Source organism: Opisthocomus hoazin, chromosome 6 (assembly GCF_030867145.1).
Source record: "Opisthocomus hoazin isolate bOpiHoa1 chromosome 6, bOpiHoa1.hap1, whole genome shotgun sequence".
NCBI lineage: Eukaryota > Metazoa > Chordata > Aves > Opisthocomiformes > Opisthocomidae > Opisthocomus > Opisthocomus hoazin.
The window spans coordinates 77,731,707-77,755,009 of NC_134419.1; the positions used below are offsets into that span (position 1 = coordinate 77,731,707).

A 23,303-nucleotide genomic window follows, 5' to 3' on the forward strand; every position below is an offset into this window, starting at 1 on the left:
GACATAATTTTGTGTTGGGAAATGTCAAATAAACAAGATGAAAGGCTTTCCCTGGGGCGAGGAAGGCAGTTTCGAGGTTCATATTAGCGCCGGGAGCTTTGTTATTCCCATATTCCCATTTCAGGAGGATAGGGCCGAGCTCTTTCCAGTGGTGCCCAGCGACAGGACAAGGGGCAAGGGGCACAAACTGAAGCAGAGGAAGTTCCAGCTGAAGATGAGGAAGAACTTCTTCCCTCTGAGGGTGACGGAGCCCTGGCCCAGGCTGCCCAGGGAGGCTGTGGAGTCTCCTTCTCTGGAGATATTCCAGCCCCGCCTGGACGCGGTCCTGTGCAGCCTGCTCTGGGTGACCCTGCTTCGGCAGGGGTTTGGACTGGGTGACCCACAGAGGTCCCTTCCCACCCCGACCATTCTGTGATTCTGTGATTCTGTGATTCATATGAAGTCTGTACCAAGACGGCTGCGCTGCCAGGTCGCGAGCGTGCAGCCGCCTCTGTGGGCTGTTGGCCCGCGGATCTGTCGCTCCTCTGCGGCGCTGGGGACGGGGAGAGGCAGAGGCCGGAGTGAGGTGCCCTTGTCCGAGTAATTCCCCGGGCGCTGAAACAGTTGGGGAGGATTTTGGAGAAGTACAGATGAGCGTGGGTGTGTAGGAGTGCGCCGGTTCGCTGAGCTGAACTCCAACCCCGAGTAAGTAGTGAGTAGCGGCACTGGTGCCGAAATTGGACAGCAGAGATTTCCAGTACGTGCGTGAACTTTGGACATAAGCCATCTCCAGTCAGGTTTCGTTATAAGAAAGAAACGTCCAGTTGACGAGAGAGCTTGAAAGAGGCAAACAAGATCTTTCCACAAAGAGAGGTTTTTAAATGACAGTGGGTTGAATTGTCAAAGAAGAGGGCCAGAACAGTGTTTTCTTGCCAAAACCTAGGAAGAGTGGAGGCTGACGCTAAGAGGGGCTCACGGGAAGGAACAAGAGGGCTTGGAGGGTCCCATGGGAAGGAGAGGGCACGGAGGGTCCCATGGGAAGGAGAAGGCTCGGAGGGTCCCATGGGAAGGAGAGGGCATGGAGGGTCCCATGGGAGGGAGAGGGCTCGGAGGGTCCCATGGGAAGGAGAGGGCTTGGAGGGTCCCATGGGAGGGAGAGGGCATGGAGGGCCCCATGGGAGGGAGAGGGCTTGGAGGGTCCCATGGGAAGGAGAGCGCTTGGAGGGTCCCATGGGAAGGAGAGGGCTTGGAGGGTCCCATGGGAAGGAGAGGGCTTGGAGGGTCCCATGGGAAGGAGAGGGCTCGGAGGGTCCCGTGGGAAGGAGAGGACTCGGAGGGTCCCATGGGAAGGAGAGGGCACGGAGGGTCCCATGGGAGGGAGAGGGCATGGAGGGTCCCATGGGAAGGAGAGGGCATGGAGGGTCCCATGGGAGGGAGAGGGCTCGGAGGGTCCCATGGGAGGGAGAGGGCTTGGAGGGTCCCATGGGAAGGAGAGGGCTCGGAGGGTCCCGTGGGAAGGAGAGGACTCGGAGGGTCCCATGGGAAGGAGAGGGCACGGAGGGTCCCATGGGAGGGAGAGGGCACGGAGGGTCCCATGGGAGGGAGAGGGCTCGGAGGGTCCCATGGGAAGGAGAGGGCACGGAGGGTCCCATGGGAGGGAGAGGGCTCGGAGGGTCCCATGGGAGGGAGAAGGCTCGGAGGGTCCCATGGGAAGGAGAGGGCTCGGAGGGTCCCATGGGAGGGAGAGGGCTTGGAGGGTCCCATGGGAGGGAGAGGGCATGGAGGGTCCCATGGGAGGGAGAGGGCTCGGAGGGTCCCATGGGAAGGAGAGCGCTCGGAGGGTCCCATGGGAAGGAGAGCGCTCAGAGGGTCCCATGGGAAGGAGAGGGCACGGAGGGTCCCATGGGAAGGAGAGGGCATGGAGGGTCCCATGGGAAGGAGAGGGCATGGAGGGTCCCATGGGAAGGAGTATCTTTTGAGATGGTGTGAAAATGTCAGCGCGCATCTCTGCTCTGCTGTGAGTTTGCAGCTTTGAAGCCTTACTCAAAGGTTGCTCCTCTGCGTGGGGCTCTGTGGAGACGGTTCCTCAAACAGGGACCGATGAAGGGGCTCGCTGGCGCTTGTTTGTTCTGCGTCTCTGTCCTTGTCCTTCCCGATGTGTCCGGACGTCACACGAGTGGTATGAAAGGCGTTGGGTGCCCACCAGTGATGATGCGGATCCCAGCATGGTTCTGTTCCCCTACTCAGTGCTGCATGTGTGCAAAATTCTTTAAAGCATACTTTGTATGGCTTTTCCCTATTTTTTTTTTAACGTTTGAATACTGGCCATACCCATAAATAATGTTGTTTTCTGTAATTTATTACTTATATTTATAATTTTATTATTAGCATTAGTGGAAGTGTAAACCAGGATACCTGAAACAGAATTACTGAGGGAAGTTCTCTCGATTTTCAGTGAAATAACTTTTAGTATAGCAGGGGGAGAAAAAAGATAGGGAAAAGCAATTGCAGTTAAAAAACCAAAAATAAATGGACTGACCTTCAAAAATCTTAAGCACTGTGATTTCAATCGAAGGGCACGCTGTTTAATGCTGAGACTGTATAGAGCTTTTTAAAGCGAAGCATTTTTTGGTTAAAATGGACTTCTTTGAGAAAGAGCCTTAGAAAAATGATAAATGGTGGTGTTAAAACGTCTCATTAATTTTTTGCTTGCCTTTTACGAAAGTTGGTGCAAAGCGCTCTCAGACTGGGGAGCGCTTTGTGTACCTTCGCATTGTGCGTGTCGTCAAGTCTCTAAGAAGTAAACCTCTGAGAAAACGAATTTCGGTTGAGCTGTTGTGATCATAGAATGATAGAATCATAGAATCATAGAAAGTTTTGGGTCGGAAGGGACCCCCAGAGGTCATCTAGTCCAACCCCCCCGCAGCGAGCAGGGACACCTCCTTCCCCTCTACACTGCCCTGGTGAGGCCTCATCTGGAGTACTGTGTCCAGTTCTGGACTCCCCAGTTCAAGAAGGATGAAGAGCTACTGGAGAGAGTCCAGCGGAGGGCTACAAGGATGAGGAGGGGACTGGAGCATCTCCACTACGAGGAGAGGTTGAGGGAACTGGGCTTGTTCAGCCTGAAGAAGAGAAGGCTGCGAGGGGACCTTGGAAATGCCTACAAATATCTGAAGGGTGGGTGTCAGGAGGATGGGGCCAAGCTCTTTTCAGTGGTGCCCAGTGACAGGACAAGGGGCAATGGGCACAAACTGAAGCATAGGAAGTTCCGTCTGAACATGAGGAAGAACTTCTTCCCTCTGAGGGTGACGGAGCACTGGAACAGGCTGCCCAGGGAGGTTGTGGAGTCTCCTTCTCTGGAGATATTCAAGACCCGCCTGGACAAGAACCTGTGCAGCCTACTGTAGGTGACCCTGCTTCGGCAGGGGGGTTGGACTAGATGACCCACGGAGGTCCCTTCCAACCCCTACTATTCTGTGATTCTGTGATTCTGTGAGATCAGGTTGCTCAGAGCCCTGTCCAACCTGGTCTGGAATGTTTCCAGGGATGGGGCCTCCACCACCTCTCTGGGCAACCCGTTCCAGTGTTTCACCACCCTCATTGTAAAGAATTTCTTCCTTATATCCAGCCTAAATCTTGGGTTCTGGTTTTGACCTAAATCTTGGGTTCTGCTTTTGATCTGTTCTTCCCAGAAAGGTTTACCTGTGTTCAGGGATGTGGGATTTTTGTCCGAACGGTTTGGGAAGATAGGATTTTCCTTTGAACGAAACAATGATTGGGATTTTGCTTATTCCAAGCTCATTTGGAAGCAGGAGAGGAGAGCCCGCAGCAGTGTTACAGCACGGAAAGGTGTCGGAGGGGAGCTGTTGGGTGTTTTTACCTTGCCGGGGCTCACCGAGACTGGGAAGGAGCGGGAGCCTGCGGGTCCATCCGTTGCAGAGAGCTGCCTCCGAAACGGGGGAACATTGGGTCTTCCTCCAGCAGGTGACAGCTGAAAGAAGTTTGGAAGCCTTCGAGTGAGGACTTCTTGCTGAGAACCAGCCTTTCCAAATAAAATGCCTTTCAAAAGAAATACCTTCCCAAATAAATATGTAATTGTACTTCAGTGTGGCTTTTTTGGCTGCAGTTCTCCAACTAGTCTTTGCTGCCAAGAAGACCAATGGGATCCTGGAGTGCATTAGGAGGAGTGTGGCCAGCAGGTCGAGAGAGGTTCTCCTCCCCCTCTACTCTGCCCTAGTGAGGCCCCATCTGGAGTCCTGTGTCCAGTTCTGGGCTCCCCACTTCAAGAAAGATGAGGAGCTACTGGACAGAGTCCAGCGGAGGGCTACGTGGATGATGAGGGGACTGGAGCATCTCTCCTACGAGGAGAGGCTGAGGGAGCTGGGCTTGTTCAGCCTGGAGAAGAGAAGGCTGAGAGGGGACCTTAGAAATGCTTATAAATATCTGCAGGGTGGGTGTCAGGAGGACGGGGCCAGACTCTTTCCAGTGGTGCCCAGCGACAGGACAAGGGGCAACGGGCACAAACTGAAGCACAGGAAGTTGGAGCTGAACATGAGGAAGAACTTCTTCCCTCTAAGGGTGACGGAGCCCTGGCCCAGGCTGCCCAGGGAGGCTGTGGAGTCTCCTTCTCTGGAGATATTCCAGACCCGCCTGGACGCGCTGCTGTGCAGCCTGCTCTGGGTGACCCTGCTTGGGCAGGGGGTTGGGCTGGGTGACCCACAGAGGTCCCTGCCAACCCCGACCATGCTGTGATTCTGTGATTTTCAGTAAAACATGAAGTAGGAAACTGGAAAACACACCTTTCTTGTACTTATTTTGCATCTGCAAAGTGATTTTGTTGGCTGTGGGAGCTTTTGTTGACTTCAAATGTATCTCGGGACGTTTTTGCTTACTGGTTTGCCGGCTAGGAGTCGTGCGAAGCCCTGCAGGGGCTCAGCGTGGAACTGTCCTCTCTCAAATTTTCCCTTTTAGGTAAAATGCTGGATTTGAGTGGTTTGTAAGAGCTTGCGATGCAGCAGCTTGGACCGAAGGGGCTGGAAGCTGCGGGCAGGTGTGGGACTGCTCTGCCGTGGGGAGGGGTGAGCACGTGGGGCAGCGCCGTGGGGTTGGCAGGTCCTGGTCTCCGGATGGTGCGGGCGAGGTCCCACGAGGAGCTTGTGACTGCTGGCAGCAGAAGGATGGCTCTGCTCTGCCTTCAAGGAGGCTTTGGGGGGACCTGCCAACAGCCCCCAGGCTGTTGGGGTGCCCAAGCCAGGTCCTTCATTGCAGTTGACCTTCAGCCTCGGAGGCTTCAGGACCCAACAAAAAGCCCTGAGCAGCCTGGTCCAACCCTGGAGCAGCCCTGCCTTCAGCAGGCTGGAGGAGAAGCCTCCTGAGGTTCCTCAGACAGCCTGCGTCGTTATCCCTGTGACATGCTTAGCACACCTCAATGCTGTTCTTTTACGCCCCACCTATGAAGATGGAAAATGTCCTTAGACCTTGTGCTCTTTTCAGGAAAATGGACTACATTTACCTTATTTTCTGTTTTGGAGCCAGAGAGCTTAGCTGGTCAGGAGGTCATAATCAGCATTGAAGTCCTGGAAAGGATTTCCTTTTAAGACAAGTTTTCTATCGATTGGTAGCGGTTGAACTGTCAGAGATCAAATCTGGATCTGTAAAATATGTTTTGAGGTAAAACAAGATATGCAAGACGAGATAAACTAAGATTCAGCTATAAATTTCCATATCAGTCTTCTGCATTGGGAACGGGCCTGCGCTGCGTCGGGGTGACCTGAGCGAGGTTTCTGCCAGGCGGGCGCTGAGATCAGGTTGGGTGAAGGAGGTGGCGCATCTTGTCCAAGAGCTCCGAGAGCAAAGTTTGTCAGTGGAAAAAGCCCGAGTGGATCTTGCGTCATTTCCAGAAAGACGCCATTGCAGTAACGTTTGTGGCAGCAGGAAAAAAGCTAAACTTTTACCACTCACATGATTACAAATGTTAACTTGTGTTTCTCGGAGGAAGAAGACTCACGTGCTTTATTCCTCCCATCTCCTGGTGTTCGAGAAGGCAAGATTTGGCCTATGGAGGTGCTTGGCTTGGTTAGGTTCTGCTGCAGTAGCCGTGGAATACCTTGCTTTCTGCAGGTGCTGCTGAATTTACTGATGGATTTTCTGTTAGAGGAAAAGAAATGGTTGTTTGAATACTACGAGAAGTATATGTATGAATTTATATACACAAACACACATATAGATATGTATCTCTGGGGATGTTTGCTTTGCTTTGCTTCTGATTCCTGCCCTGACCTTGGGGCAGACCTGCTGGAGAGCAGCTCTGCGGAGAGGGACCTGGGTGTCCTGGTAGATGACAAGTTGACCATGAGCCAGCAGTGTGCCCTGGGTGCCAAGAAGGCCAATGGGATCCTGGGGTGCATCAAGAGGAGTGTGGCCAGCAGGTCGAGGAAGGTTCTCCTTCCCCTCTGCTCTGCCCTGATGAGGCCCCATCTGCAGTGCTGTGTCCAGTTCTGGGCTCCCCAGTTCAAGAAAGATGAGGAGCTACTGGAGAGAGTCCAGTGCAGGGCTATGAGGATGAGGAGGGGACTGGAGCATCTCTCCTACGAGGAGAGGCTGAGGGAGCTGCGCTTGTTCAGCCTGAAGAAGAGAAGGCTGAGAGGGGACCTTAGAAATGCCTCTAAATATCTGCAGGGTGGGGGTCAGGAGGATGGGGCCAGACTCTTTTCAGTGGTGCCCAGAGACAGGACAAGGGGCAGTGGGCACAAACTGAAGCACAGGAAGCTCCAGCTGAAGATGAGGAAGAACTTCTTCCCTCTGAGGGTGATGGAGCCCTGGCCCAGGCTGCCCAGGGAGGCTGTGGAGTCTCCTTCTCTGGAGATATTCCAGACCCGCCTGGACGCGGTGCTGTGCAGCCTGCTCTGGGTGACCCTGCTTGGGCAGGGGGTTGGGCTGGGTGACCCACAGAGGTCCCTTCCAACCCCGACCATGCTGGGATTCTGTGACCCATGTGATGCCGCGTGGGAGCTAGCTCTGGCTTCCCTGACGATGGATGTCCTGGATCCCACGGTTTGGCTTTGGGAATACTGAATTCCCGCTTCACAGAGTCATGCTGGCCTCAACGTACCTGGTTTGAAAGCAAAGAACGAGTCCAGCACCTCTGCTTTTGGGCAGGAGAGGAGCTGGTTGTCTCAGACTGCTCCCAGAGTGCCTCAGAGGCGGTTCTCTGGGACCAGGTGTAGTAATGATCTCAGCCACGGTGCGACCGCTTCATTTCCGAGCTCTGGGAGGACGGCAGGACGTGAAAGGCTTTCGGTGCAAACCTGGACACAATTTCAGTGAATAAAGAGCTCATAATTTCCCAGGGCAATGGCAGGCCCCTGTGTTGCCCTTGCAGTGCTTGCTGGATGAACGCAGGTTTGCAATTACTCCTGCAGTTAAAAGTGAAATTCATTTTTTCGAGAATTAGGTCCTTTTTTTCCCTGCATTGCTTGGAGTAGTGTGCTGCAGAAGGTGACAGTGGTCTCCGATTGCAGCTAAAGATTAAAAATCAACCAAAGATTAAAATTTAATAATGTTGTTAGCTATTGCTAAATAGTTAATAGACCATATTAAAAACACCTACAGTACAAATATTTCCTGCCTATAAATAATTACAAATTTTTATTAGCATTGTAATTAAGAGCATGCTGGCTGCAAATGCTACCTCAGTGAGTGCAAAGAAAATTATGAAAAGTAAGCAGATGACTGGTAGTGTACTTTTTTCTCATATTAAATAGATTTTGCTAACCAGCGGGGGCTCAAACGCTGGTTAGCGGGTGGGGATCTGAAGATAAATGTGGTAGCAGGGATGTCTGTGTGTGTAAGGTGGCAGAGGCTCAAAGGAACGGTGCTGCATCAAAGGAGGAAAGGTTTCTTGTTACCAAGATAGTCCTAAGATGAGCATGAATCACTGCGAGATGACGGCAATCAAATTCATCTGCATCTTTAGCTGCTCCTGTGTCTGAAAATGAATATTAATATGCATTTGGGATCCTGGGGTGCATCAAGAAGAGTGTGGCCAGCAGGACGAGGGAGGTTCTCCTCCCTCTCTACTCTGCCCTGGTGAGGCCCCATCTGCAGTGCTGTGTCCAGTTCTGGGCTCCCCAGTTCAAGAAAGATGAGGAGCTACTGGAGAGAGTCCAGCGGAGGGCTACGAGGATGGTGAGGGGACTGGAGCATCTCCCCTACGAGGAGAGGTTGAGGGAACTGGGCTTGTTCAGCCTGAAGAAGAGAAGGCTGAGAGGGGACCTTATAAATGCCTACAAATATCTGCAGGGTGGGTGTCAGGAGGATGGGGCCAAGCTCTTTCCAGTGGTGCCCAGCGACAGGACAAGGGGCAACGGGCACAAACTGAGGCACAGGAAGTTCCAGCTGAATGTGAGGAAGAACTTCTTCCCTCTGAGGGTGACGGAGCCCTGGCCCAGGCTGCCCAGGGAGGCTGTGGAGTCTCCTTCTCTGGAGATATTCCAGACCCACCTGGACGCGGTGCTGTGCAGCCTGCTCTGGGTGACCCTGCTTGGGCAGGGGGTTGGACTGGGTGACCCACAGAGGTCCCTTCCAACCCCTACTATTCTGTGATTCTGTGATTCTGTGATTCTGTGATTTGAAAGTTTAGCAGTTGCTCCACAGTTGTTTTTTTCGCATGGAAGGTTGCCACGATAATTTCCTCCGGTGTGAAATTCATCTTTTGACTCTTGCAGCCACGTGTGTTAACTGAGGTTGCTCACCCAGCCCAGAAACATGACGGGAGCTGTAAGGCGGCTGCAGGAACCTCGCGGTCAGCAGCCAGCGGCGGCTGTGCGCTGGCTGCTGGGTCGCCTGGGGAGGGCTGGGTTTGCAGCTGTGGGGTCGATGCGTTGGTGTGAAGGAAGGTGAAGATCCAGTTATGTCTTTGCAAAGCGGTGGACTCCCCAGGTTGTTTCAGTGGGCGAGCGTCTGTACAAAGATACCATGAGCAGAGCACAGTCTGTCTCCAGCTCTCCTGAGCGTTCATGACCAGCTCCAGAGCCTTCCGTGAAGCGGTGGACTGGATGACGTCTGCAGCCTAGTCTTACGCAGCCAGTTTAAAAAATTTATAATTCTGACTAGCAATGAAACATCGCTTTGGCTGATGACGTCATTAGGGGAAATAGGACTGAATGTGGGCAATTGGATATTTTCGTGCAGGTGTAAGCACTTTTGCAGCGTCTTCTGTCTCGAGTGCTTGTTACACGGTGTTTTGACAATGAAATAGAGTCACAGAATGGTAGGGGTTGGAAGGGACCTCTGTGGGTCACCCAGCCCAACCCCCTGCCCAAGCAGGGTCACCCAGAGCAGGCTGCACAGCACCACGTCCAGGCAGGTCTGGAATATCTCCAGAGAAGGAGACTCCACAGCCTCCCTGGGCAGCCTGGGCCAGGGCTCCGTCACCCTCAGAGGGAAGAAGTTCTTCCTCATCTTCAGCTGGAGGTTCCTCTGCTTCAGTTTGTGCCCGTTGCCCCTTGTCCTGTCGCTGGGCACCACTGGAAAGAGTCTGACCCCGTCCTCCTGACACCCACCCTGCAGATATTTGTAAGCATATATTAGGTCCCATCTCATTTACATTTCATAGTAGTAAACATTATCCAGCCACAGCTTCTATACTTGTCATAGTTTGTTATAAAGTTCTTTTGATGTCACGGCGCAGCAGCTCGGCTGGCCTTTCCCGCTGGTATTCGTGCCGTCTGCGTGTCTGGGCAGGTCCCTCGGCCTCGTGTAGAGCAGCGACGCTCTCGCATGGCCGACATCGGCTACGTAGGAGTTCAGCTCTAAACTCCATTACACGGGAGAAAAGCAAATTGAAGGAGTGCTGCTCTGGTGGGGGGAGGCTGGGGATGAGACTGTGAATAAGGAGGCTCAGAACGCACACAGATAACCTAGCGTCATGTCGCATTCGATCGCAGTTACTTGGACTGATGTAGAAATAAATGTTCTAAATTGAAAGTAATGCAGATCTTCAAGGTAACAATAAAAACTCTGTGCTATGCTTAGAAGGAAAATTCCTCAGTGTTCTGTCAGGCTGTGCGTGGCATTGAATAACCTTGAAAACGGCGCAGAAAGGGGAATTTACAATTTTATCAAACCTTATATAGAATCATTTATTTTCTGAGTAATTCCGCTGACTTTTTCCAACAATTCAGTCTTCATTAAAGATCAGAAAAGTTGTAGACGCTGTTACTGTAACCAGCCAACAGCTTTTTAGCAGGTGGTCAGGGAGGAGGCTGGACAAGCAGAAAAGCCGTTTATGGGATCAGAACCTCTAAGAGCCTCAGAAGTGGGTTTGAGTTGTTACAACGATGCTTTCGTGTGCCAGACAGAAAGATTAAACTTTTCACTTTCTCCATGCTTTGAGAGAGAAATGTTTGGTACTGCTGTTCCGGTTTGATGGCTGTTGCTGGTTTGGTTTGGTTTCGTTTTTTTAAGCATCACAGTATCTGAAAACACCACTCAGTGAAATTAAAACTTGGGGTTTAACGGTGACACTCAATATAACGATTTTTAAGAGATTTCTTCCTTGAGCGGAGTATCGACTTCCCAAATCCAAATCCTGATACTGGGCGATATTTTTAGCAGTGGTGTTTATTACCTTCCAGAGCCTTTAATGCGTGAGCAATTTTTGTGTGAAGAATACGTTGCAAAATCTGCAGTGAAGATAGTGATAAAACCATGAAATTGGAAATAGAAACTTTTCAAGATGTTTTTTGTTTTCTTGACAGAATTTTGCATATCCATTAATGAATTTAAATGATGGAATTATAACCGCTGTCTTACGTGGTGCTCTCTAGCAATAGTACGTTTTCATAGCAAGTGTTGTGTTGCCATATCTTAAATAATTGATTTGTTGGTGCCTTTGTTTTTATAGGGGAGTTTCGTTGCGTGCATGACTGCCATTTTAAGGCAAATGGAGGACTATCACTATGCTCATTTAATCAAGACTTTTGGAAAGATGAGGTCAGATGTTGTGGTAAGTTTAATGTGTTTTATCTGTTCGTAAGATAGTTTAGGTTGTGTTTGGGTTTTTTCCTGTTACTGTTAATTAAACCCACTTGTGAAATGTAAACAAAATGTGTTGGACATTACAGATGTAATATAAAAATAATTGATAAAGCACTATGACTTATACACTTTCTGAATTTGCAAAGGAGAAAATTAACTTTCCTGCCACACACAAGAATACAGCTCCTCTCTGGAGCTGTTCAATATTTTAAAAAGCAAGCAGCGAGACGGTGGATTTAAGGCAATTAAAAGCAAGCATTAGGAAGTAGCGGTGCTGAGCCATTACTAAAAATCTGTTTTGTTTAAGGAGAGAAGAAAAAAAAAATGCTTTCTTGAGGAAAGGAACTTTCAGCATTAAATCTTCCAAACGTCCCAATTTCATTTGTTTAAATAGCTTTTACTTACAGGTCCGCTCGCTTCAAATTCCATACAAAACATTTTAACCTTAAAGATGCCCTTAGTTGTTAAATAAGCAATAATAATTGAAATTTGTCTTCTCAGAGTCGTTTGGTAGCCTAAGTAAGCCAACAACACAACTTAATTAGAGCATAATAGAAGAGAGTTCATCGCTAAGGAGCCGAGTCTCTAGTGACCTGGAACTACCCTTGCCGCACGGCGAGGGCACGCTGCAAAGCAGCCACCAAACCTGTGGGCCGGGAGCTGTCAGGCAGCGGCTGAGCCTGCTCAGCTGTGGCACAGCACCCGCCGCGGGCAGCTCGCGCTGCGCTGCAGTCTTCAGGGTGGCCTTCAGTTAGGTTCCCTTCTCCTTTCCAAACCCAACGTAACAAAGCCCAGGGTCTCGTCTTTGTGTGATTTCTTGACGTGCGCTTTCCTTCGTGTCTTTATTTTTCGTTCTTCTTCCTTCTGCTGATGCTCTGCGAGATCTGAGCTTCAGTCGGTTGTCAGATACGGCGCCAGAGCCTCTGGTGTTCAGTCTGTTTGTACCTGGTCTGGCGTTGCTGGAGTACAGAGCTGAAGATTCAGGAGAGGGAAGACAAAGTCCAGCTGCCAAGGCCTCACAGAAGCACAGAATCCCAGCATGGTCGGGGCTGGCAGGGACCTCTGTGGGTCACCCAGCCCAACCCCCTGCCCAAGCAGGGTCACCCAGAGCAGGCTGCACAGCACCGCGTCCAGGCGGGGCTGGAATATCTCCAGAGAAGGAGACTCCACAGCCTCCCTGGGCAGCCTGGGCCAGGGCTCCTGCAGGAGGACATCACTATGTGGCGAGGGTCGCTTCCCTGATAGTCTGCTTTGGGTCCTCTGAGCACTTCCATGCACAGTCACTTGGCTCTCCACTAAACAAAACGTTCCCAGGCTGAGTACAGCTGGTGGAGTGAACATCGGGGTTTGAACGTAAAGACAGGAGAGTTAAGGTTAATCAAGCCAAATATTTCTGTACTTTTAAAGTCGTTCAAACCATTTGGCTCTGGCAGAGGCAAACTGATTACAGAGTTTTACATGGAGAAAGGTAAAAGCAGTTTGCTCTTAAACCATGTAATGGAAAAATGCAGTGGGAAAAATACTGGGTAGGAAATCTGTGATTATTCTAACAGCAATAAAAGTGTTTATTTGAAAGTATCTGAAAGGTGCTTCTATAGGTCAGATCTTTCGTGGTGAAAACAAGAGAGTAATTACGTATTTGAAATTTGGCAAGTGGTCTGTTTATAATTGCTCGTTTTAAGAGTGATTTATGTGCACGCGGCGCACTGGGATGCAGGAAGAGTCTTTTGTCTTGACTCTGGGTATTTGTCCCTTTGTGCGTGTGCCTGGGTTTTGCAGCTGAAATTGTTCTGTACTGTTAAAATCAAATTTTCCTACAGCATCTGTACTATTTGACTACTTGTTTTCCACTGTTACACCACTTGACTATTGTTTGTATTAGCAGGTATGATAATACAAACTCGGTCAGTTGCTGTAATATTTTGTATGTGTTTAATTAAAACGTGCCTTTTACGTGTTTTAATAAGGTTGTTGATTAAATGATCATGTACGTTAAGGAAAACTAGAGCACATAGTAAGCTGGTAAAACATTAAATGGGCAATATGTTAGTGGTAGAACATGCTACCTTCAACTGACTTTAAAGTATAAATAATAGAAATGAAGGTGTGGAGTGTGGAGGTACAGCGGCAGAATGTTGTTAATCCTCTGATAGAAGGAAACTATGGTGAGTAAGCGAATTTTTCTTTTTTTTTTCTTTTTTAAACACAAATAAAACTGAGTCATCATTTAGGACAAAAGGATGAAGATGCAGCCCAGTTTCTCTGTTGAGGAGAAAAGCTTGCGTAACCCTTTCAGTGAGAACCGGCGCGGGATGTTATTGTTCTCACGAGTACTTCTCCACAGAGGAGATTTCGTTGCTAATTTGAAACCCGCATCTTGTTTGGTGTTTCGTGTTCCACCATCAGAGTGAAGGCCCCGTGCGGCTCTCCCAGGAGCACCTCAGCGATGCTGTGGTTCATGTTTGCCCGTGTTCCTCTCTTAGAGCTTCTGTTTTCTTCTGTCTGCAGCGGTGGAATGCTGCTGAGCTGTGCTGTGGATGTGGTCCTGGGTACTGCACTTCCTCTTTGTTTTAAATTTTCGTGCTTTATTCCTTTTCATTTTAGTCGAGCAATTTTTTGAGCCAGTGCCATTTGACTCACCCGTTACGTCTTAGATCCAGACGTGTTTCCATTCAAACCCAGCTTCCCTCCATGTGGAGGCGATACCTGCAGCTCCTACTGCAGGGCTTTCAGGTTAATCGCAAAGGCGTAAAGAAGCAGCAATTTAGAGTTGAAACGAGATTAATTCAAACAGAAATGAATAGGTTTTTCGTAAAAAAAAATTACAAGAGAAAGGAAGAACTTAAGCTGAGGTTGTTTCTTCACCATTGGAGACCCTTAAATCTTTCTTCAGCGTGTGCTTTTGCTCAACCAGGAGTTATAGTTCCAGTGCTGGAACTGCTGGAGGAAACTTTATGGCCTGTGTTATGTAGGTGTCAGTTTTACATTATTATAATGGTCTTATTTGGCCTCGAAAATATTACACAATATGCGGTGGAATGCGATAAAGCCAGTCTTATATCTGCAGAATATATTGTTTAGATTCATTAAGGTGTTTCTGTTCAAAGAGGAATTTCTTGCTGTCAGGCCTGCTATCATCCTGAGATGAAACATCATCTGAGATCAGTGAGGATATTTCTGGCACTAACTGATCTTTCTCCCCTTTTTAGGTGGTAAATTTATATTCAGTCGAGACCCATGTGGTATTAGTTGACAAAAAAATATATGCTAATGTTTTGCCATGTGGAGTATCTCAGAAGTATTCCTCCCTAAAGGCTTTCAAGACAATGTCCTGGAGTCACAGAATCACAGAATGTTCGGGGTTGGCAGGGACCTCTGTGGGTCACCCAGTCCAACCCCCTGCCCAAGCAGGGTCACCCAGAGCAGGCTGCACAGGACCTTGTCCAGGCAGGTCTGGAATATCTCCAGAGAAGGAGACTCCACAGCCTCCCTGGGCAGCCTGGGCCAGGGTTCCATCACCCTCAGAGGGAAGAAGTTCTTCCTCGGGTTCAGCTGGAACTTCCTCTGCTTCAGTTTGTGCCCGTTGCCCCTTGTCCTGTCGCTGGGCCCCACTGGAAAGAGTCTGGCCCCATCCTCCTGACACCCACCCTGCAGATATTTGTAAGCATTTCTAAGGTCCCCTCTCAGCCTTCTCTTCTTCAGGCTGAACAAGCCCAGCTCCCTCAGCCTCTCCTTGTAGGAGAGATGCTCCAGTCCCCTCACCATCCTCGTAGCCCTCCGCTGGACTGTCTCCAGTAGCTCCTTGTCTTTCTTGAACTGGGGAGCCCAGAACTGGACAGAGTACTGCAGATGGGGCCTCACCAGGGCAGAGTAGAGGGGGAGGAGAACCTCCCTCGTCCTGCTGGCCACGCTTCTCTTAATGCACCCCAGGATCCCATTGGCCTTCTTGGCAGCCAGGGCACGCTACTGGCTCATGGTCACCTTGTCATCCACCAGCACACCCAGGTCCCTCTCCACAGAGCTGCTCTCCAGCAGGTCAGCCCCAGCCTGTACTGGTGCCTGGGGTTGTTCCTCCCCAGGTGCAGGACCCTGCCCTTGCCCTTGTTGAACCTCATCAGGTTCCTCTCTGCCCAAGTCTCCATCCTGTCCAGGTCTCGCTGAATGGCAGCACAGCCTGATGGTGTATCCACCACTCCTCCCAGCTTTGTGTCATCAGCAAACTTCTGTGTCATTGAATTCTGTAGGAAGACAAACTCTGCAGGGTGTTTGAGATTACAATTTTCTGCACCTCCGTTTTCTTCTCCCCACCTCATGTTTTGCACTCCCTGCCTTTGGACGTTAATGTGAGCCCGTGCGTCGGGGAGCGCTGCGCGTGCCCTCCTGAGCAGCTCTGGCTGGCTGGTGACACGAGGGGGTGATGGTCCGGCCGGAGCAGGGATGTGCCTGACTTCTGACTGCTGTAGCTCAGGACTCAGCAGAGCGGACGTTTTCATCAGCTTGGCCGAAAGTTTTTTCTCATCGGGTTCCTACATGTTTTAGCTAGTTATTTTTATTAACCCTGAGAACGTATTGAAGAACCTCTTTGAAATCCAGGTCGTGAAAACCAGGAGTAGCGGTACAGGTGTGTCGGGGTGTGCTGCTCAGCAGTCTGGGGGAGGTGGAACCTCCTGAGCCTCCTCCATGACCGTGTGCCCGGTCACGGGGCTGAGCTTGCTCCGTTCGCTGTCCGTAACTGGATGGGCATTGCAAAAGGGCCTCACCTACTGTGAATTTTGCTTCCTTGGGATATTAAATAGGATTTGTAATTGTAGTTGGAGAGAGATCAGGAGTCGCAGCCCTTGCTCCGTTAGCACAGGTCTTTATCATTTTTTGATGTTCAGAACAGTGTGTTCTGCTTCTAGGTGTACTGAAAATAAGCAGGCTCTGCAGCAGCACAGCGAGAGCCGACAGCTCCCCCTTCCACTGCCACCCTCCCCCCAAAAAGCTGGGTTTTGCCCGTAATACGAGGTGGATTCATAGGAACCATTTGCTTTTCTGTAAGAAAGACAGAACTGGAAAAGAGAGCAACATTGTGAAGACGTGAAATACAGACGAGCATCAGAAGCTTTTTATTTGATCAATAATTAGATTAGTTGTTATAAAGCGTGACTTAGAGTACCTGTGTGAAAACAGGACTATTTAAATGTAAATATGAGTGGATTAAAATGTAGAGCTGAATCAGCAAAGTAGGTCAGACCGTACGTGGCACAACCTCCAGGGTCGGTAACGAACCCCAGTCATCAATAAAGTGTATGCAGATTCGTCTGCCCTCCCATGCAGCCTGGTCAGCCAAGCGTGCAGAGGCTGGGCAGCTGGAACCGGTGACAAAGAAAGTGTCAGGTGGAGTTTGAGGCAAGAAATCGGGGAGGTATAGCTCTATATTCGTACAATATTAAGGGAAAAAAAAGCCCGGTGAGCTCAAAGCTGCCCTCTTGGGTAGGTGGTGACCCTTCCCAGGGTGCCACGTCCACCGACGTTGCCGTTAGTGAGCTGCGGAGCAGTGTCAGAAATTCACCCCGTACCTGCAGCTGGAGAACAGCTCGAAGGAAGTAGTGTGCGGTGCTTGGGCAGCAGAACACGCAGCGCGGTTATTAGCGACCGTGTAACTCTTTCACCAGAAGACATGAAAAAGCAGCAGTAAAGTGTGCGGTTTGATGTCTTAAATGAAGATGCCTTTTTGAGGGAGCTGGGCTTGTTCAGCCTGAAAAAGAGAAGGCTGAGAGGGGACCTTAGAAATGCCTCTAAATATCTGCAGGGTGGGGGTCAGGAGGATGGGGCCAGACTCTTTCCAGTGGTGCCCAGCGACAGGACAAGGGGCAACGGGCACAAACTGAAGCAGAGGAAGTTGCAGCTGAAGATGAGGAAGAACTTCTTCCCTCTGAGGGTGATGGAGCCCTGGCCCAGGCTGCCCAGGGAGGTTGTGGAGTCTCCTTCTCTGGAGATATTCCAGACCTGCCTGGACAAGGTCCTCTACAACCTACTGTAGGTGACCCTGCTTCGGCAGGAGGGTTGAACTAGATGACCCACAGAGGTCCCTTCCAACCCCGACCATTCTGTGGTTCTGTGATTTACTGAGCTGGTGGAGTGTGCGTCGGGGATGAATTTTGACTCACGCGACAGTAACGACTCATTAACCACGAGCAGTTCCCAATTTTATCTCTACCCTCTGAATGTCAAAACATCTTCACTGATGTCGTGTTGTCGGGAGTGCTCTTTGCAAAACGAGGAGGTATTTTACTAGTAGTGCAGGTTTTTTGGTTAAAATGTGGCTTTTGTGCCTGCTGATGCCGTGGAAGCCCTCTTTGGCCTGGCTGTCTCCCTGGGTACCGGGAGCCGGGATGCAGAGCATCCCAAGGAACCCCTGTGCCGTGCGCATGGCAGAGCTGAGCAGCCTGGAGATGCGCGTTGCTTCGGGACCGCGGTGGTGTCCCCCCAGGAGCTCTGCAGCTCCCTGCTTCCCACCCACTGCGAATTCTGGAGCCAGGAGGAACATCTTCATGGAACAACAGATCCAAAGACGACATGCGACAGAGCGGCTGGCTCGCACGCTCACGCCAGCAGTAACTTCGGATTTGTTTCTCACTGAAAAGGTTACATAAAAACCAGCCTTAGTTAAAACTCCAATGAATGTAACATTTTAGGTTTTTTTGTAGGCATCTGACATTTGAAAGATAGACGAGATAAATACCACTACTGAGAAGCTGTAGCGAAGGAAAAATATTCTAACCTTGGAAGAAAAGTTCATTTTAATCTCTGCGTGAAGTGAATCAAGGACTTTTGCATTTAATTCTTTTTTCCCCCTTTATCTTTCTTCGAGCGTTTGATATTAATCAAATTGTTAGATAGCAATTATAGATTCCCAAACTGTAGGAGATGATTTACATTGTAAAGTACACGAGGTTTCTGTTCCAAAGCGATGTTTGTTTATATCTGTGTAGAAATAAATTGGTTTATGCTACTAAATTAACTTTGTTCTGGGTCAGGTTTTCACTGGCAGAAGCGATTACTGCTGCTCCCGTTAGGGAGAGGATCTCGCCGCGTCTCAGGATGGCCAAACCACGGCTGTCGTCTGCCCCACCTCGGGGTCACGTCCACCACCGCGCTTACCTGAAGCCAGTTTGGAGCTAGAGCATCTTTTTTAATAAATAATCTTGATTTCAGGCAAGAGAAAATTCTAGGAAGGTATTCACAAAGGGGAGGGAAAACTCCTCAGCTGACTTCAGGGAGCTGTTGTAGCGTAATGGTACGGTTAACAGCAGTGAACATCCTCTTCCCGCGTAGCAGCCTGCTTTGAGCAGCGTTCCCACATGCGCAGGCGTGTGCCGCGGCGTGTCCGCTGCAGTGCGCGCTGCGCGAGAGGGGACTGCGGGGCTTTGACCGTGGGACAGAAAATCAATTATTTTTTTTTAGCAGAAACTACCTTTGGATAACTGGCAAACCGGTGCTGGTTCCTGAGCAATACCATGGGTTGTGCACGGCGTAGGACTGCGGTTGTTACCATTCCTGAAAAGTTGAAACGGAATTATTGTAGGCTTTCATGTACATCATGTATAAATGTGCCTGAGTAGATGTTGTATATGAATAATGGCTTTTTTATGAAGCGGAGCGGTGAGACACCTTTTGAATCTAGTCATTAATAACTGACACGATCGCTTGCATTTTTTCCCTCTAGAAGAGTGATCTTTTCCAAACATTTTCTCTTCTTTTTTAGGATTTTCTGATGGAAACATTCATCATGTTCAAGAACCTCATTGGGAAGAACGTCTATCCCTTCGACTGGGTTATAATGAACATGATGCAGAATAAGTAAGTATAGAGGAAAAAGCACGGCACCTTTCTGAGCTGGCTGGTTCACGTTTGAGCTGAAACAGCGGTGTTGCTTGGAAACAGTAAAACACAATGCGGCAGCGAGGGTGGGTGTTGGTTTGTTTTTTTTTTTCCTTCTCTGATGCAAATAATTATTTAAAAATTGGCTTTGGAGATTGCAGGGCAGTGTTTTAGTGGCCTGTTTTGGGGCTCTTGGAGTCCACCACAGAATAAGGGCGGCATCATTCGGAGAACCAAAATTTTGGAACAAACTGCAGGTGCAGCAGGGATCTATAAATATCTTATAATATTTAAATATATTCCATTGGGGATAGATGATGTGTTTTGCGTATTACCTGAAAAACTAGTGGTTGTCATAATGCTGACATGTAGTTGTATACTCTGGAATTTTTTTGGTGGTATTAAGAAGAAATAATCGAAAGGGCGATTTAAACCCAGATCCCATCAACCCGGCAACGAAGAGACGGGCCACAAGTGTTGCTGATCCCCATTTTTTTGCTCAATAATTGCAGCACTGTCATTGTTTAGCCTGCCTTTCTGCAATATTTTGTGTTTGTGACATTTTTTAAGTGTGTCAAATGTTTTTATGTGTACTGTGATGAAAGTATAAGGAAACAACATTATATTTACTAGTAGCCTGGAGAAATCTCTTCTGTGCTTACTGGTAGCTACCATGGCTATAAAGTTGTCAGTGTTTACTTAATATAAAATCCTGAACCACAGTTCCTACTCTTGTTATAAAAATGTGCCGTAACTTTAATCTTGGCTTCTGAAGTCTCCTTAACCGCCTAGTAAAATCCATTCTTAATAAATATGAGTTAGGAGACTCGGCTATCCTTGGAGTTACACGCGTTGGTTATGGATGCCCACGTCTGCCTGGCTGCAGCTTGCGGAGCACCTGCGGTTTGAAATGAAGAGCCCCTTGAGATCAGCTCCCGAGGAAAGGAGCTAAAGGCCATCGGGTTTCTTTTTCTTTTTCCTTAATTTTGAAAGTGGTTTTGGTTCAAGAACACCCAACTGTCTCGAGAGCCGTGTTGCAGGTGCTTTGGAAGCCCTCGCAGCGCATGTTACCTGGCGTCCTTTGTAACCCCTCTGTGCCTCGCTGAATTTTGTAGGAGATGGAAATGTGGTCGGGAAGGTCTGGGTTTGGACGCTGTCCGTGCCAGTTCACCAGTCACACGGCGGTTACAGCGGTGTGAACGCTGCTGCGATGACTCTTCCCCAGGCAGAAAGAAGATGAGTATTCCTGATACTGTCTTCATGATGTTGCCTGATGACCTCTGAGTGCTCATTTGGGTGGGGATTTGACGTCATTTTTTTTTCAACTGTGAAATTATGGGCGTAGAAATGAAAGAGCTGAAGCACAGAAAGAGCCTTTCCCTCCCCACCGTTTTTTCTTTAAAACACAAAGAGGTTCTTACCAGGCAGTTCCTCGCTCTGAAAATGTGAAGTAATACAAAGGGTGATGCAGAGATCCGCAGTTAGGGTAGGGGCTTTGATTTTCCGATCCTTAAAAACAGTCTCGTCCCTTCCCCACGCTGAATATTAAGTCCTGAAGAAGCCGGAATGGGATATATTGTTAAGATCTTCGATTCTCACCAAGTAACCTCAGTACCCATAGAATGTTCGAGTAGTATTTAAAGTTAAAAACAAAAATGGTTTCCAGGTCTTTCTGGTGTTGATGAATATCTGCAGAAGTGCTAAAGGGGGTTGTTCAGCTCTAATTTACAAGTTCATTTTCATTACACCAGCTCGTTTGTAAATGCTTCTGAATTGATTTGAGCGCTTTTCATTTTTCCTGTTGAAGCTAATGTGGTTTCCAAAAACAAAGCTGCGTTGTGAAATGCATTTTTGTCCATCTGCTCCATTTATTTTCACCCCTATAAACTTTTATTGGAGAAAACTAGCGAAAATTTAAGAACAATTCTGTCTTTTAAAGCTACCGCGCCCTCTCGATAGAAATAACTTGAAGCCTGCCATTCTGTGTCACCGTTGCAAACCACTGCTTTCTGCAAATCGGGTCGTCCTGTCCCCTAAGCCAAATTAAGTGAGCTAAATTTTAACTAGTTCATCTGTTCCCCTGCATGAAAGATACCTTATATGTGAAACGAAGGAAAAAAAGCCCCTAGCTGGAGGTTAGACCTGTACGCTCCCTCTGCATGCAGCGGAGAGACCTCCCAGCGCGGTGGTGGTACTGGGTGTTGTAAGGGAGGTGGAGCGGTTCCTAAGGAGGTGTCACAGAATCACAGAATCACAGAATGGTAGGGGTTGGAAGGGACCTCTGTGGGTCATCTAGTCCAACCCGTGTCTCCTCCCTGGCATGGCAGAGGCAGCCCGGGCAGCCGTTTACTCCCAGACAGGTAGCAAAGGATTAAAATATTCTGGCTGAGATGGAGTTGTAGCTATGGGGGAAGAGGCGAAACAGAGCAATGTGTGTGCAAATTACTGGGAATATTTGTGAATACATGTTTAATTAAAATTTAGTACTACACTTCTTTGAACTTTACTTTGCTAGCAGGATTCCCGCAGACGTAAATACATGCACACTCCTTAACAGCCGCAGCAAGGACTCTCGTTCTGTACGCTTTGCCCGCGTGTTTTTGGTGCAGTGCGTGAGAGCTCCAGCGTAGCCCCTCTTCCCTGCCCCGCAGCACGCGGTGCCGCGCACAGGATTGGTCCCCGTGCTCAGCGCGCCTGCGCTTCAGTAGCACTGATAGTCACGCTGTGTTACCACCGACGGAGCTGAAATGAACACAGAAATCTTCGTATCTAATGAGATAATTGTTACTTTTTTGTTCTTAGATGTGCCACTTAATACTCTATTTACTGCCTCCTGTAATTTAATTAAAAACAGAGTCTGCTATTTGAGCAAAGCAGTTTGTTCGTGAAGAGTGGAGTCTCCTTCTCTGGAGATATTCCAGACCCACCTGGACGGGGTCCTGTGCGGCCTGCTGTAGGTGACCCTGCTTCGGCAGGGGGTTGGGCTGGGTGACCCACAGAGGTCCCTGCCAACCCCTGCCATTCTGTGAGTCTGTGATTCTGTGATTCTGTTTTGAATGTTCCCGATGTCACGTAACCCTTTGGTTTGTCACCAGTCTGGCTGAGGCGGCACTGGTTTGCTGGCTGCAGACCGGACACGACAAGGCACGCTGGGCGCGGTGTCGGCTCCTCAGATGCTGCGCAACCCAAGCTGCCAGAGGGCATAAAAGAAAAGAATATTCAAACTGATGCTATGGCTTTTCCTCTCGTTGTCAAATTTTGGTCCAAATCAGCTGCTGTTTTGCAGCAAACAACAATAGCCAAGCAGCAGAGATGGAAAAAGCCATTGGTGACAGGACAACAGAGATGAGTGATGGACCATAGCGTGTTGTGATTGAAGCAGCTGCTGCTAGGAGAGGAGCAAGAGGCTGTGTTTGAACCGAGAAGCTGCATGCCTACAAGGCCAGTACCCACCGGCACCGTACTTTTAGGGTTGGTTAATCACAGAATCCCAGCATGGTCGGGGTTGGAAGGGACCTCTGTGGGTCACCCAGCCCAACCCCCTGCCCAAGCAGGGTCACCCAGAGCAGGCTGCACAGGACCGCGGCCAGGCGGGGCTGGAATATCTCCAGAGAAGGAGACTCCACAGCCTCCCTGGGCAGCCTGGGCCAGGGCTCCGTTACCCTCAGAGGGAAGAAGTTATTCCTCATCTTCAGCTGGAACTTCCTCTGCTTCAGTCTGTGCCCATTGCCCCTTGTCCTGTCACTGGGCCCCACTGGAAAGAGTCTGGCCCTGTCCTCCTGACACCCACCCTGCAGATATTTGTAAGTATATATTAGGTCCCCTCTCAGCCTTCTCTTCTCCAGGCTGAACAAGCCCAGCTCCCTCAACCTCTCCTCGTAGGAGAGATGCTCCAGTCCCCTCACCATCCTCGTAGCCCTGGTTGATTGATAAGAGTATCCAAATAGTATTTAATAATGAAGTCTTCATCCATATATTGCCTTGAAATGGCCGTTGCTTTTGGGTAAATCTAAAGAAGAGAGAAGACAGAGGGGCAGAAGGAGAGGAAATGGTCTTCAGAGACACAAAACCTTGCAGCAGAGCAGGTGGGAATAGCCTTGGCCTAGCCACGTTGGGCTGCATGGGAAATACCGGTCATAACCTGCGGCAAGAACCATAGGAGCGGGAGGCTGGGGCCGTGCCGTAGCGCTGGGCGCTGTGGTGCATCGCTCCGTGAAGGCTGGCAGCGGAGGTGTTTGCAAACAGCTTGAAGCATCTGTTAAATTGTTGGTTGTTATAATTTAGGGAAAGGGCGAGTAGTCTAAATGGTCTCGAGAGAGTCATCTTGAGCCCCGTCGCTCTGCGTTGCGTGGTGGGTGCTGGGCTGGGGCTTGGAGGGGAGCTTGGTGGTGGCAGGGAGCAGCACGTCCGCGGGGTCT

At 49.5% G+C, this 23,303-nt stretch overlaps 1 protein-coding gene across 3 annotated transcripts in view; it reads left to right on the top strand.

Annotated features, from left to right (window-relative positions):
- The window catches only part of DOCK1 (dedicator of cytokinesis 1), a 339,932-nt gene that overhangs the window by 184,492 nt on the left and 132,137 nt on the right, over positions 1 to 23,303 (top strand). For all 3 annotated transcript variants that reach the window (XM_075423918.1, XM_075423919.1, XM_075423920.1), the window contains exons 28-29: positions 10,886 to 10,987; positions 18,770 to 18,864. In XM_075423918.1, coding sequence (XP_075280033.1) covers positions 10,886 to 10,987; positions 18,770 to 18,864 — 197 coding nt within the window. The remainder of the gene's footprint in view (positions 1 to 10,885; positions 10,988 to 18,769; positions 18,865 to 23,303) is intronic.